Source organism: Branchiostoma floridae, chromosome 4, assembly GCF_000003815.2.
Source record: "Branchiostoma floridae strain S238N-H82 chromosome 4, Bfl_VNyyK, whole genome shotgun sequence".
Taxonomy (NCBI): domain Eukaryota; kingdom Metazoa; phylum Chordata; class Leptocardii; order Amphioxiformes; family Branchiostomatidae; genus Branchiostoma; species Branchiostoma floridae.
The window spans coordinates 8,082,978-8,096,771 of NC_049982.1; the positions used below are offsets into that span (position 1 = coordinate 8,082,978).

The 13,794-nt window shown below is 41.3% G+C and overlaps 1 protein-coding gene and 1 long non-coding RNA gene across 7 annotated transcripts in view; both read right to left on the reverse strand.

The window, feature by feature from the left end:
• LOC118413827 (adipocyte enhancer-binding protein 1-like) overlaps positions 1–13,794 on the reverse strand; it is a 53,640-nt gene that overhangs the window by 32,443 nt on the left and 7,403 nt on the right. For 2 of the 6 annotated variants that reach the window (XM_035817386.1, XM_035817393.1), the window contains exons 4-6: positions 13,507–13,683; positions 12,825–12,977; positions 12,443–12,576 (exon numbers count right to left, since the gene is read on the reverse strand). The exons of 2 other annotated variants lie outside the window; for them this stretch is intronic. In XM_035817386.1, the coding sequence (XP_035673279.1) occupies positions 12,443–12,576; positions 12,825–12,977; positions 13,507–13,683 (464 nt within the window). Of the gene's footprint in view, positions 1–12,006; positions 12,107–12,442; positions 12,577–12,824; positions 12,978–13,506; positions 13,684–13,794 lie in introns of those variants that run through there. 2 more of the 6 variants (XM_035817387.1, XM_035817388.1) reach the window with 2 other exon arrangements.
• Positions 2,607–3,652, reverse strand: LOC118413843. Its single transcript, XR_004830881.1, has 2 exons — positions 3,498–3,652; positions 2,607–3,162 (listed from the first exon to the last, which is right to left on the reverse strand). It is a non-coding gene; the product is annotated as an uncharacterized LOC118413843 (long non-coding RNA).

Sequence of the window (13,794 nt, forward strand, 5' to 3'; positions counted from 1 at the left end):
GCAAAGGACCAGGCGTTATGACACCATATACACCTCGGGGCGGGCCATTAACCCTTAATTCATGCATGACATGTGTTTAGTTGGCTGGTGTTATGTAAAACCTTTTACTAAACGCTTTTAAGTACTTAGTACGCCCGCCTCCTGGCGGCTTTACAGAAAACTGCACGCTTTTTCTCTTTTACACATCTAATGATTTAACGTGTCATTCAACTGTCATAATTCCCCCTTCGTGAAAGGTTTCGTTCCTATCCGTTCAGCATAAGGAGGTCCTTCCGCCCTTAACCATGAATTTCCTCTTAGAAATTACAACACTGCACCACTACACTAATCCTGTCTACTAGTAGGTAAACACTCGCATGTATACGTGACCTTTTCCTGCTTGAATAAAGACGCCGGCACACAATGGCTAAATGTTCTAAGGTCTTGCAATGTTCACTGAATGCTTGAATCAATTTTTAAAACATGGCCCTGTAGAGAAAGGCAGAAGAGAAAAGCACATTAACTTATTGCCTTCCATCAAAACCACGATGAAAGAAAAGAAAATTAGGCGAGTTGAAAAACGCAGCAGCCTGGGCTAGCTCAGATAGATCGAGACGTGTCGGAAAGGCGAAAGTATATTCTTTTCGAAGATCTATTATCAGAAAAAAATAGGCGATTACACAACACAAAGAGGGAGACAGACCAAGATTCCTAACTTTTGCTCAGTTTGAAATACATGAGTTGATTTCTGTTGCAATATTTAGCTAGATTATGTGATCGATAATACATTCGTTAGCGTTATGTTAACATGACATGGCAGAGACAAACCAAGATTTCTAGTAGTAAAATCATTCTTTATTCATAGTAAAGAAAGGTACACGGAGCCCAGGACACGATGGTCATTATTGACCAAACATGCAGGGGGGGACAAAGGACATAACATAGATAGTATTGCACAATGTGGGTATTGCTTATCATTACTTTTAAAAAAACATTATATTTAGTTTAGTTCGGTTTTCATATTTCTAAATTTAATCTAAAATCACAACATTTCAATCATCAATATTGTCCATACAGATGCTCTACATTTCTCAGCCTTGTGGGTTTCTACAATAGCGTTTCTGACTCCCAATACGGTTCGTGGCGTGAGTTCCAAATAGCATATGACGATAACATCGCAATGCGGCTAATATCAGTAAACAGAGTCTTCGGTGGTTTGGCTTTAACTATTTTGAACAGTGTTCTAAGCCTGGTCTTGTTCTCTGGCGTGACGAGTCCTCTTGATCCGACTTCAAAGCAGGTTAGTGTAGCGGAAATGCCAGCAGTTTCTAAATCTGCCGCTAGGGTGCTGTATTTGTTGACCTTTCGGTCATGACTTGTTTTGATGTTCTTTTCAAAGGGTACAGTCAGTTCATGGATGTGGAGGGTCTTCTGTTCTGGTAAATATATGATCAGGTCTGGTTTCTGGGTAGTGGGTATTGTATGGACCGGGATGGTACCTCCGTTAGTTGTGTAACCTTGTATGTCCGCATAGATGGTGGCGTTGATCCGAGAGGTGTCAATGGACTCTATGATGGTGTCTGTTAAGGTCTTTCAATACCGAGTTGTGTCGGAATGTGTACCGTCCTTGTTGGAGAGCGACACCGCAGTGGTTCAGAACGTGGTGGAGTGTTTCCCGGTTGCCACACAGTTTACATTTGTCAGTGTTACGTTTTCCCCAGGTGGTCAGGTTACAGAGTGTGGGGAGGGCGTCGATGGAGGCACGCACAGCGAAACTGAGGATGCCCCTCGGCAGGTTGTACATAGCGGACCGCCATGTCAGGTCGCATTTTTCTTCCTCCAGCAGTTGTAGCATCTGCCCTTGCTGTAGAAGGTTTTCCTGATGTTTACTCCAGACGTCATGACGCATATCTGTGACTTGTTGTTTGACATGTTTACGTACTGATGTCCATTCTGAGTCCTTTGCTGCATGGATGACTTGCTGGTGGATGGTGTGACACTTTCCAATACCCCATTTCTGCATTTTCCTAGTCCATTGCGATTCGCGATCCAGTTTGGCTTGTAAAGCGTGTTTTACCTTCTCATCTGCTTTGAGGACTGACCTACTGTAGGCCAGAGCGTGGGCTTCTAGGTACAGGTCTGAGATGCTTTTGAAGTTGAGACCCCTTGTGTTGTACAGAATTGCATTTGTTGCACTAGGTTGCATTTTGAGCCATGTTTTGATCGCCTTTGTGTGGATAGAATCAAGCTTTTGTAGCTGGGTGTCTGTCAGGTCGTGCACCATCAGCATGTACCTCCAAGATGGGAAGGCGTACTCCATGTAAACCCTGAGTTTGTATTCGTTCCTTATCGCTGATTTGTTTGTTTTCAACAGTCGTTTCTATTGTCTTTGCTAGGATGTCATAGGTCTCTTTTGTTTTACTCAGGAAGGTGATGTAGCCACCTAACTTTCGCTCACTGGAAATTACAGTGAGTCAATTTCTGTTGTAATGGCTAGATTATCTGAGATAATACATGTGTGCTATGTATTTATTAAGTACATGTATCTTTATGGTTTTATCGGGAGATATTATTCTGAACATTGTTGAGAACATTTGGGCATGGAAAAATAATTCCAGGCAAGCGTATGACCTTTCAAGTGCTTAAGATTGTTTATTGTGCAGCACACCGAATTTACACAATTGCAAACTTTGAAGAGACAATATTGACATACAAATTTCTCTCTTGGTTATTGTACAGCACGTCGAACTGACAAAGTCACGTAGTCGTAGAAGCAATTACAAAATAACTTGAGTAATACTCAGAAAAATTCTTCCAGGTTCAAGTGATCAAAATTAATTAATGGATACAGCAAAGGAAACATGTCTTAAAGTTTCTATTGAATTATTATCAGAAACAAAAGAACATAACCTAAGAATTGAATACATCTGGATTTGAAAGATATTGGTTAGACGCGCTGTTTGATATATATTCACTTGACAATCTCTAATCTTGGGAAGATGCTAGAGCTAGCGAACGCGGCAGCAACAGTAGTTTGGCCCGCAGATGTTAGCCGCAAAGGCACAGCCACCGATGAAATAGCGAAATGCTGCAGGGCCAACTTTTCCAGCGTCAGTGTTGTGGTCGGATGAAAGGACAGGCCGACCTCCGTACACATGTACGGCATCAAAGCACTCTGAGGTGCTGTGGAAAAGAAATCATCATCAACAAATCATGATACTAACGTTATACGAGATATCATATAGTGGCTAAATGTTCACACATACGCGCGCGCGCACACACACACACACACACACACACACACATGCACACACATAAATATTGCATAAATAGACATATGTCTGTATGAATTTATATATATATATATATATATATATATATATATATACGTCGTGTACAAAAGGACTGGTGCATTCAAAGATTCAAAGAAGAAAGAATCACTGTCTGCTGAGAACTGGTAGTTTTGTAATTGAAAATTTAAACATTTCGACATTCAATTACAACATTGTAGCACAAACCTTCCCTGCTTGAAAACATCTTCCTGGGAGGTGCATATGTCGTTGCACGTCTGACCGTCCCCGTTACGACTACAATCCCGACGGATGGCGAAGATGTATGCTCCTCGGTCGGTGACCGCTGTACAGATGCTCTGTGCCAGCATATCACGGTAGTTGTGGTCTGGTTGAGGAAACGTAGAGAAAATGTGGAAGGTGCAAAAATAGACAGTAAATCATTCAATATTCATTCAAAGTGTGGAATATCCATAAGCATGGCAACTTAAGCGTGTAGATGGAACAGTATAACATATGTACTGAAAATGATTTTGACTACCTACTCCTAGCCTGTTTGCTACATGTATACATGTATACACCTATATCCGAAGTATTTACAAAGCAGCACAAATGTTGAAGTGTGTATAGACCATGATACTGTGAACGAGAGCAGGACGCATATGTGGTTACAAATTTAAACATGCAACTTACTCGATCCATTTACTCCAGGTGGTCCGGGTGGGCCCTCTGGTCCAGGAGGACCCTAAGGACATTTGTGATTAGCTGTAATTTTTCTTTCTTCAACAAACTCTACATTTACAAATATGTCAGAGAGCACTAGTTGATTTATACGGAAGAAGATGATGGCGATGCATGTGCTGCTCAAAGTTTGCCAAAATGTGACGCCAAAACAAACTACAGAATTTCAGACCTTCTTAAGAGCTGTTTTTGACAATATAAATTTTATATTCAATTTTTGCTTCTTGGATTTGGAAACCACAATGGCAACGGGTCACAATGATCATAAAACAACTCCGCCCAATGTTCAATAATACACAAACCTATACTTGAAATTATATTTTTTCACAAAACGCTTACACAAAAATGTCCTACCTGTTCGCAAGACGGCTCCCCACACCCCCCACATCCGCACGGAGGCCCGGGAGGCCCGGGAACACCATCACGGCCGTCCCGCCCGTCTCGTCCGGCCGGTCCTTCGGGACAGCGGAAGGGACCTGCAAAATTTGAATATCGATTGAATATCTAACGAAAACGTAACATGAAAATTTTCCAATACTGCAATAGAAAACGTAATACAACATAACAACTATATATTGTGAATTTGACACAAGACGTATGTCAAGTACTGACAGTGCAAGCTTCGAGTCTAAGAACGCGAAAACTGTGAATAAGATAGAATAGGAAAGGGGCACAAAAAGAAATGTTACATAAACACATACTTTCAATTGTGACGGAATCGTCGGATCGCCTGTACACCGTCAGCTTGGTTCGACTTTATAAAAAAAAGCAGATTTAGACTTTTTGTTTAGCTGCTTATCTTGGCTATTGAATGTTCCTAATTGCTATAACATCTCAAGAAGGCAATAAAATGGGGAACCATGTGTAATCATAGTGTGGTAGCAGATTGTACATATTCCTAGGGCTTAGGCTCAATATTTTGACCAATGTACTACTGGTATTTGTCTTTTCTGATTGTTCAACTACCCATGTACTACATGTACATGGAAATTTACCCATGTAATTCGTCCAGACACACCAGTATATGCTATTCCGCCATGTGTAATAGCACTAGACTGTAGAAACACTAAGTTCCTTAGTTTTTTTATTTGACAAATGTACTATTGTTGTTGTTTTTTTATTTAAAAAAGAAGGCAATTAAACATTGGCCTAAACATTTGCCGCAAACCACGTCACATCCTCTGTATGTTGATAGTATCTAAGACACACAAGAAGTGGAACAAAAACTCAATTTTCTTCTAACTACAGACCTAATGCCGAGATGTTAAGACTCAGAAGCCAGTGTTTTTATAGGGTTGACTTCAAAACAGGAGCATATTCACGGTTCATTGAACTTACAGCCATGCACTGTTCTTTGTTGTAGCAAGCTACTGACAAAAAAGTACCTCTCGAAAGTTCCCCAAGTTGTGTTCCTCAGCATGCCCGAGTTGGAACTTGGTTTCCAGCACAGCCAGTCTCTCCCTCAAAGACGCCCCGTCAGCTTTCTCCTTCTGTAACTCCGCACGTTCGCTGTCTAGTTGAGTCTGCAGGGACGACAGGTGGATTTTCAGGGCCGTCACTTCCTCGTTGTCTCCAGTAGCGGCGTTTTGCTGGATCTCCATGGCCAAGGTACGATCCTTCAGCGCCAGGATCTGGTCTTTCAGTTGGGACACTTCTTGGGAGCAGTGAGACACTTCTTGGGAGGACTTTTCTCGCACATATTTGACCTCGTGAGCGAGGAAGACGAGGGCCGCCACTACCAGCACCCCCACCCCGGCCGCCACGGCCACCGTCACCGGTCGGGCCGCACCGGGTCGGTCTCGGCGGGCCCGGCCGGTAACTTCGATTACGTTAAGCAGCTTCTCCGAGCTCATTGTTAGCTTGTAGCGAGAACAGACTGACAGAGAAAGGAAAAATCTATAACGTCACTTTCTGTTGCCCGAGATCACTTCCACCCTTCCACAGTCGGGACTTGAAGTAAGAATAAAATACCCTATAAGAATGAATGACCTTTATTGTACATTTGTGCTCAAACAAGCTAAGTACAGGTCGTAGCGCTAGTGATAAGGTACAATTTTGACAAAAAAGGTATCTTATCATCTCTACATATGCTAATACATTCAAGTATGTACAAGTTCAACTTCTTCTCGCTTCTTAAAACAGTTATAAACATAAGGACAAATGGAATCGGTAATATATGGCTTATCTAATTGCATGAGAAATATAAATTTTTCCGTGGTATTCAAGTATCGGAAATTTGGGAACATAAGTTGTATATTTTCAAAAAGGACGTTTCTTTCGTTGTTGTATAAAGTACATTCAACAATAAAGTGACACTCATCCTCTATCTTATTCAAGTTACAGTATTGGCAGATTCTTTCTTCCAGAGGAATGTGGTTATGTCGGCCTTTTTCAATGTGGAGTCTATGTGAACTAATGCGGAGCTTTGTGATGGCTGTTCTGTGCCGAATGTTTGCAATCTTTAAGTAATTCTCGTCGTTGTAAGTAGTTTTAAGTAATCTGTATGTTCGTAATTTGTTGTTGCTGCGCATTGCTGTTACGAAAGATTGAAGGTACATATCTTTTAAACGTTGGTCGATGGATGGAATTATTTGTGATGGATTTAGGACAGATGATATGGGAGAGTGCCAGACATAGCCAAAACCACATTCCTCTAGCGTCTTGCGGACTCCAGAAGCCCAGCATTTAGCGCCTAATGTGTCCAGTTTACGTTGACACAAAAGAGCGTCTGCTGATAGACTATCAGCTGGCACGTTCTGGCGTACTCTAATATACTGTTTGATGGCGTTAAGGGATGCTTCTAGTTTAAGAGGGTGTCTTCCGAGTTCTGCCATTACGGCCAGGTTACATCCGGATCTGGGGACATTCAATGATTGTTTACAAAATTTTAAATGGATAGCTTCAATTGGTGATGATTTTGGAGTTTTGAATGAACCCCATATTTCCGAACCATATAAGAGTAAATACCCTGTAAGAAGAATGCGTAATTTACAGCAACGTTTCAGAGTACAGAAGCATTGATTGGTTGAGGTGTACAGGTGGTGTGATTTCCCAACAATGCCATCTTTGCACTTGACGTCACAACGTCAACACGGCAGCAGTTGGTAAACAGCCGTGTACGTCTTTGTTCAGACGAATGTTCCTTGCCAATAGTTTGGAAAGGAACGAGGAAACGCGGTGTCATAAAGTGAGACAAGGGTTTGTTTTGCAAAGAGCTGGTGTAGTCGCTCTTACGGTCTTCACCCCGACTTTATTATAATATAGGACTTGATTTTCACAGTAATTTTCGAGTTAGTATGAACATGAAGGCATATTTATATTCCATTGCCAGTGTTTTGAATTTGCCCAAGGTTTTGACCTCCAAAACACACTTCATTTCATCGACTATCACATGTGAAGCAATATTGGCCGCGAGTCAAGCTTGTGAAAAAAACTCACCCCATTCTGACTATAACTAGCTACCCTTGTCAAAGATTTTGATATGAGTCGAATAAGTTGTATTGTGTGCCCTGACTGGCCGAAATGTAACCTCCAAGCAGATCTACTGTGGTACGTGGGCAGTATCCATGGTCCAAAACAATCTCATTTGCCACCGGAATTGTCTCGGCCCATCTGCTTAGCTTGGAGATTAGCCGAACTGTGCCCTTCACTGGAGCGGCTCCTGCCCTCGAGACCCAGAAAAACCTGAGTACCAAGTTGAACTTTGTTGATGAAAAGCAAGATGTCGTGCAGATGGAACCAATATTAAACTACAGAATATGGAATATTTGAAATACGATGGAGACAGGAAGAGGCACAGTTGCATTACTGGTATATATGTCTTTTAATAAGTCAAATGCACTGTTTATAAATAGGTGTGAACGTCATTGCACGGAGATGTCACGTTATCGGCGTCGCAAGGTACCAAAACATTGATGGGGGGGGTGTAGGGGGCAGGTGTATCTTACACCTGTACTCCCGCAGTCATTTTAAGGTGTACAGAATTCGAAATGTTGCAATACAAGAGTCTATATGTATGTGGAACAGTCTGCTTTATTTCGGAATATAAATGCCTGAAAGGTTCTGAGTGCACATGTACAAATGAAGTAGCTACATTTTTGAAAACATTAGTCAAAATTTCTCCACGACTAAAGGCAGTGTAGTAACTAAGTACAGCAACACCAGCATATAAAAACAAGGAATGTAGTCATCCTTCTTTACATCATGAAGCCATTGACATTTTCATCAAGCACTACACAATACACGTCGGCTACAATATAAAATGTAATGCTGTAATCACCAGGACATGATATTAATATAAAATAGGCTGAACATTGTTGTCACAAGTTTTAAATCGGTAACCCAAAATACGTTAAGTAACTCTCAGTGTAGCCATGACTCGTGAGATACATGTAGTGTTTCTGAACCCACCTAGGCCACCTCAAATAACTGCAAACACATAGCTAAACCAAACAAACGTACCAAAAACAATGTTACTTTTTTTACCGAGATGATAACCAAAGATGATAACAGTTTTAAGAAAACACATCATAGGTGTGAACTATCACAATAAGTAACTAGAAAGGCCGACATTTGCTTAAGAGCAAATACAGCATATTTCAGCCATACCCCTTCCCACGCAACATTGGACTGTTCCAAATCACCCCTGCGCAAAAATGGAACATCCTCTTAACAGTACATTATCCCCCAAAGTGGACTGGTATTGTGAATTGATTCCAGGTAAAAACAGAGCTTGCTTCTATTTTTCAGAAAATGACAATAATCACACCTTCCATTCAGAAAATTTTCATCATGACTGAAAATTGTTGAATGACTTCATGTAATGTCATTAACAATTTTCAGTACGATAACTAGGTGTAAGTTTAAAAAAGTATAAGCTCCTTGTGATGTGGGTACATTTATTATTGCAGTGAACTTTTTTTATTCAACTAAGGTATATGATTTAATAATTATCAAGCAGGTGCAGGTACTGTAGGAGCGTTTGTTTTCTTCAAGCTGTAAAACTGTTAAACTGTTTTACTTTGTATGCAATCAGCCATCGAGCCTATTCTTATTTTAGTTTAACAACTTCCTGCCAGACCCGGAAGATACGATTGAACCTTGTTCGAGGATTTATTTTCGTCTGTCTGGTCAGTCTGTTCATACCCTGGCGCTGAGAGTGTTTTATTGGGCTGAAACTCTAGCAGTTTAAAGTTACTTACAATTTAAATGTTCAAAGTTTATGTCAAACAACAACAGCACTAGGAACACATACATTTACTCTGGAGAAAATGGAGCAGTTTTCGCAAGTTCCAGTCCAGTGATAGAAATGTGGCCACTATAGACAGGTGGTCACTATAGAGAAAATGCTGATCTATTGACTAGGAGCGATACGTTACACATGATTTCAGTACACTGATCATTAATCATATAAACATTGCACAGGTAAGCCAATTGTTTAGATGTACAATTAAGTTCAAATAATTCTGAAGAGAAATATTTATGAGAAAATAATCATTCTCGCCACTGTCTAACTTATAATTGGGGTGGTTTGGGCCACAGGGGTCAAAACTAAACGCAGATTTTCTAACTAACGCACCTTTCGCCGACTTCATCAAAGGACCGCCGGCTATCAATCAAACACGGCTGTTGATTAGACTTAGAGTTTCAAACAGTCATGTGCTGTGTGCCAGTTGACAGCGAACTTCATGCTACGTGATGTTTTACATTACTTGGACCTTCTTTCCTACAGCGGTGCTTCTACAAAATATTTAGACTGTAACACTGAGTCCCACATGTTTTATAGAATAGAATTTGACGCAGAACAGCGTTTTTTGCTGGGTATTTTTCTTGAAACATGTCCGTGGGAATATCAGCGAGGCGGCGACGTAGGGATATCAGACCGTCAACAAAAGTCGCACGGCGGCTAACGGCGCAGCGAAGATACTAGCGCTATAAATAAGCGCTTCAACTAAGGATGGCAACCCGTACAATATTTTTGTATACTGTTGAGCTAAGTAAAGTTTGTTGTTTCTGAGGTTTTAGTTGTCTTTGAAGCTTTGACCCGAAATATTTTAAAGTCAAACTGCTGAAGAGAAGTAAGTGACTGCTACGATTATCGTAGATATGGCCCTAAAAAAACTGATAAAAGAAGCCTTCTCAATAGTCTAAAATGCAAGAGCTTCCGGGGGGGCTTCGCCCACCTGGGTCCCCCCCACAGTGGCCCTGCCCCTGGACCCCGCCAGGGACATTCGGCGGCCCCCGGACCCCTGTCCGACGCTTTGAAAAAATCCTGGCGAGAAGTCTGTACGGCCTGAGTCTTCAAGTTAACGTATTGTGTGGTCCCGCTTATGAATATTAATTAGCCTTCGCTTTCCTCTTCGCTGATTGGCCAAACCATTAATTGAATCAACTCTTCCTGCCGGCTAGATGCAGGTGCAGATGTCGGCTCTGTGGGGTGAACGTCCGAAAGGTCATGGCATGGAGAACGAAAGAAAACCAATTTCCCCTCAAAAAAGTGCTGTAATTAAGCCTTTTACAGTACTTTATGCCAAAAATTTTACTTGGATCATTTTACCAACTATCTTATGCCTATCTATACCAAATGTTACTCATACCAGGGTACAGGGGTGCAAAATATACCGTTATAAGACCGTCAACAACAGTCGCACGGAGCTAACAGCGCAGCGAAAATACCATCGCTAGCGTTTCAACTTCGGATAACAAGTTATAAGTACTGTTGAACTCAGTAACGTTAAAGTTTGTTTTTAGTTGCCTTTGACGGTTTGACCTGAAATAGTGTTACGCTAAACTCCTGAAGAGAAGTTAAGTGACTGCTGCGATTATCATAGATATGCCCCTAAGAACTGATACAATATAAAGCCTTCTGAATAGTCTAATATTCGAGAGCCTTAGGCGGGCTTCGCTCCCCCTGGCGGGAACACTGCTATATACGGGATCATGAGGCCCCGCTTATGAATATTAAATAGCCTTTGGCCTCCTCTTCGCTGATTGGCTAGGTCTTTGATTCAATTAACTCTCCGGCTGACGCGCACAGGTGTGGCTCTGTGCGGGGTCACGGAAGGTCACGTCAGGAGGCCAAAAGAAAACAAATTTCCCCTCAGAAAAGTGCCAAAATTAATCATTTTAAAGTTGTTTATGTCAAAAATTTTACTTGAATCTTGTTATCAAGTATCTAATGCCTATCTATACCAAATTTCAGGTCATTTAATTGTAATACCAGGGTACAGGAGCCAAAAGTGTCCTTTTTTGGTCAAAAATTGGCCAAAAATCGCAAAAATAAGCATTTTGTTGCACTGTACACCAAAAGTGTTATTGAATTTATATGAAGGGATTATCACGGCACATCTGTGTCAAATTTCAGCTCATTCGGTTGCAATACCAAGGTACAGGAGCCAAAAGTGTCCTTTTTTGGTCAAAAATTGGTAAAAAAATCGCAAAAATAAGCATTTTGTTGTACTGTACACCAAAAGTGTTATTGAATTTATATGGGGGCATTATCAAGGCACATCTCTGTCAAATTTCAGCTCTTTTGGTTGTAATACCAGGGTACAGGGGCCCAAAGTGTCCTTTTTTGGTCAAAAATTGGTCAAAAAATCGCAAAAATAAGCATTTTGTTGTACTGTACACCAAAAGTGTTATCGAATTTATATTGGAGCATTATCAAGGCACATCTCTGTCAAATTTCAGCTCATTTGGTTGTAATACCAGGGTACAGGGGCCAAAATATACAGTTTTGGTCTAAAATTGACCAAAAAATCTCAATAAAATCATTTTAGAGGCAGATATGAAAAAACTGAGAAAAAAGCATCAAGGTATTGGCCCATTCTACCCCTGTGCCAAATTTCAGGTCATTCGGTCAAGGAACGGCGGAGATGAATCACTCTGAAGATTTGACAGGAGAAAGAAAGAAAGAAAGAAAGAAACATTACGAATACAATATATTTCACCATACTATGTATGGCTGAAATATAATTATAAGAAAATGTGCTTCAGTTCAAACTGCGAAGCAGATACATTATGTATCCTGTTATGTGCAAATCTGTGCTTTGGAAATCTCCACGTCTGCATGCTGTGTCTAGTCACCGGTGCAGTCCCTACAGAGGAGAACAAAAATGATTTGTTGTAGAGTTGTACATCAGTTAATGCACAATGAAAATCTTCAATTGCTTTTACTGGCACATTTTGTTGCGTGTTGTTCACCTTGTCATAGATCATCAAGTTTCCTTGTTGTTTCTGTACCAGGGTTTACTTTTACAGGAAGGGGTTGCTTGCGCCTCGTCGAGTGACAGTGGACCCGGGCCCCCATTTCATGTTTTTTTTTCTTTCCGAAAGACGGGTGCCGCCCCAACTGATATGCCCTTCCCCTAATCTATTGAAAATCACCTTATGTGAAGTCATATGGAGAGAGGAGACTCCAGTAGTGTACTTACTGCCCCAAGACCTCCACCCGCATGCTGACGTGATGAACCCATGTCTGCGGCCAGAACCTGACATAACGTGCAGTTACCGGTGGGTCCAACAGGTGGCGCACTTCGGTGTCCTGATCAGAGTTGCCAGCGAAGATCTAGGATCAGGATGGTAACGTTACATGTATTGTGAACGAACAGCCTATCAGAAACCCCGTTCATAAAAATCAACGTTGTAGGCACACATTAAATGACAGACACAATTTCTAATACTGAACTAGAACAATTACAATATTTACTTAGATTGAATGACTATTCATACCTGCAAGTGCGAGAGAAAACTTTATCAATTCTGTAACGTTAACTACTGTAATTGACTTGATTATGTAAGACAATGGTTACCAACCTTCTCACGTCCAAGTTTGTCCAGGTATGTAGACCACGTGATTCCATCTCTGCTGAAGCGTAGTTTGTAGGAGGTCACCCTTTGTGGATAAGTGTTACTGGACCTACCCTGGGTGATAACTCCAGCTACAGTAGTCTCTGCTCCCACGTCAACCTGGACAGGAATAACACGTAACCCTGATAAACATCAGCGCGGTACAAAATGCCTGCGGTGTTCAAAATGCCATACGTAGTTGCATGATTGTAAGTGTGATTGGTCAACTATGAAGCTTGAATTGGACATTTGTCCACTAAATTTTCCATGCTGACATTTGAATCCATATCTTCTGGTTTCCTATATTCTATATGTTCTTTTAAAAAAACAACAAAGATTACACAAATAATTATAATTAGAAAGTGCTGACATGAAACTGCGTGAGTCTGCGTCAACAAATATCAAGCAAGTGGCTGTCAGTGGAACTATAGGTTACGCCTGGGAGGGAGCGAGAAGCGAGCACTGGATAGAGGAAAGTGGCGGGGTGGCGCCAGATGAATTTGTTGTGAAGAGGAGGAGAAGGGAGTGCAAGTACTGTATTATGACGATGAGGATGAAAAAAACATGCCAGAAGATGTGCACGACACAGGACAAAAATTATTTGATATGATAAAAACAATATAATTTATACCCTGCAGGCTCCACTTACCTGTAACCATTGCTTGTTGTTGTTCTGTGCAGCGCACCAGGCTCCGGCGCCCTCCTGGGAATGAAGGCGAGCTTTGCTGGCGTCATGAGCTGAACTTCCATACGAAGTGGATGCAGTAAGGTGGCTATCAGGAATAGCGCCGCTCTCCATACCTAGAGGTACTGCAGTGCACGGCTGCTACATATACAGAATGAGATATGCATTCACTGACGGTAAATGTCATGTTACCCATCATCCCTGGACCATCGGGCACAATACAAAGGTGTCCAGATACATACATTTGTAGCT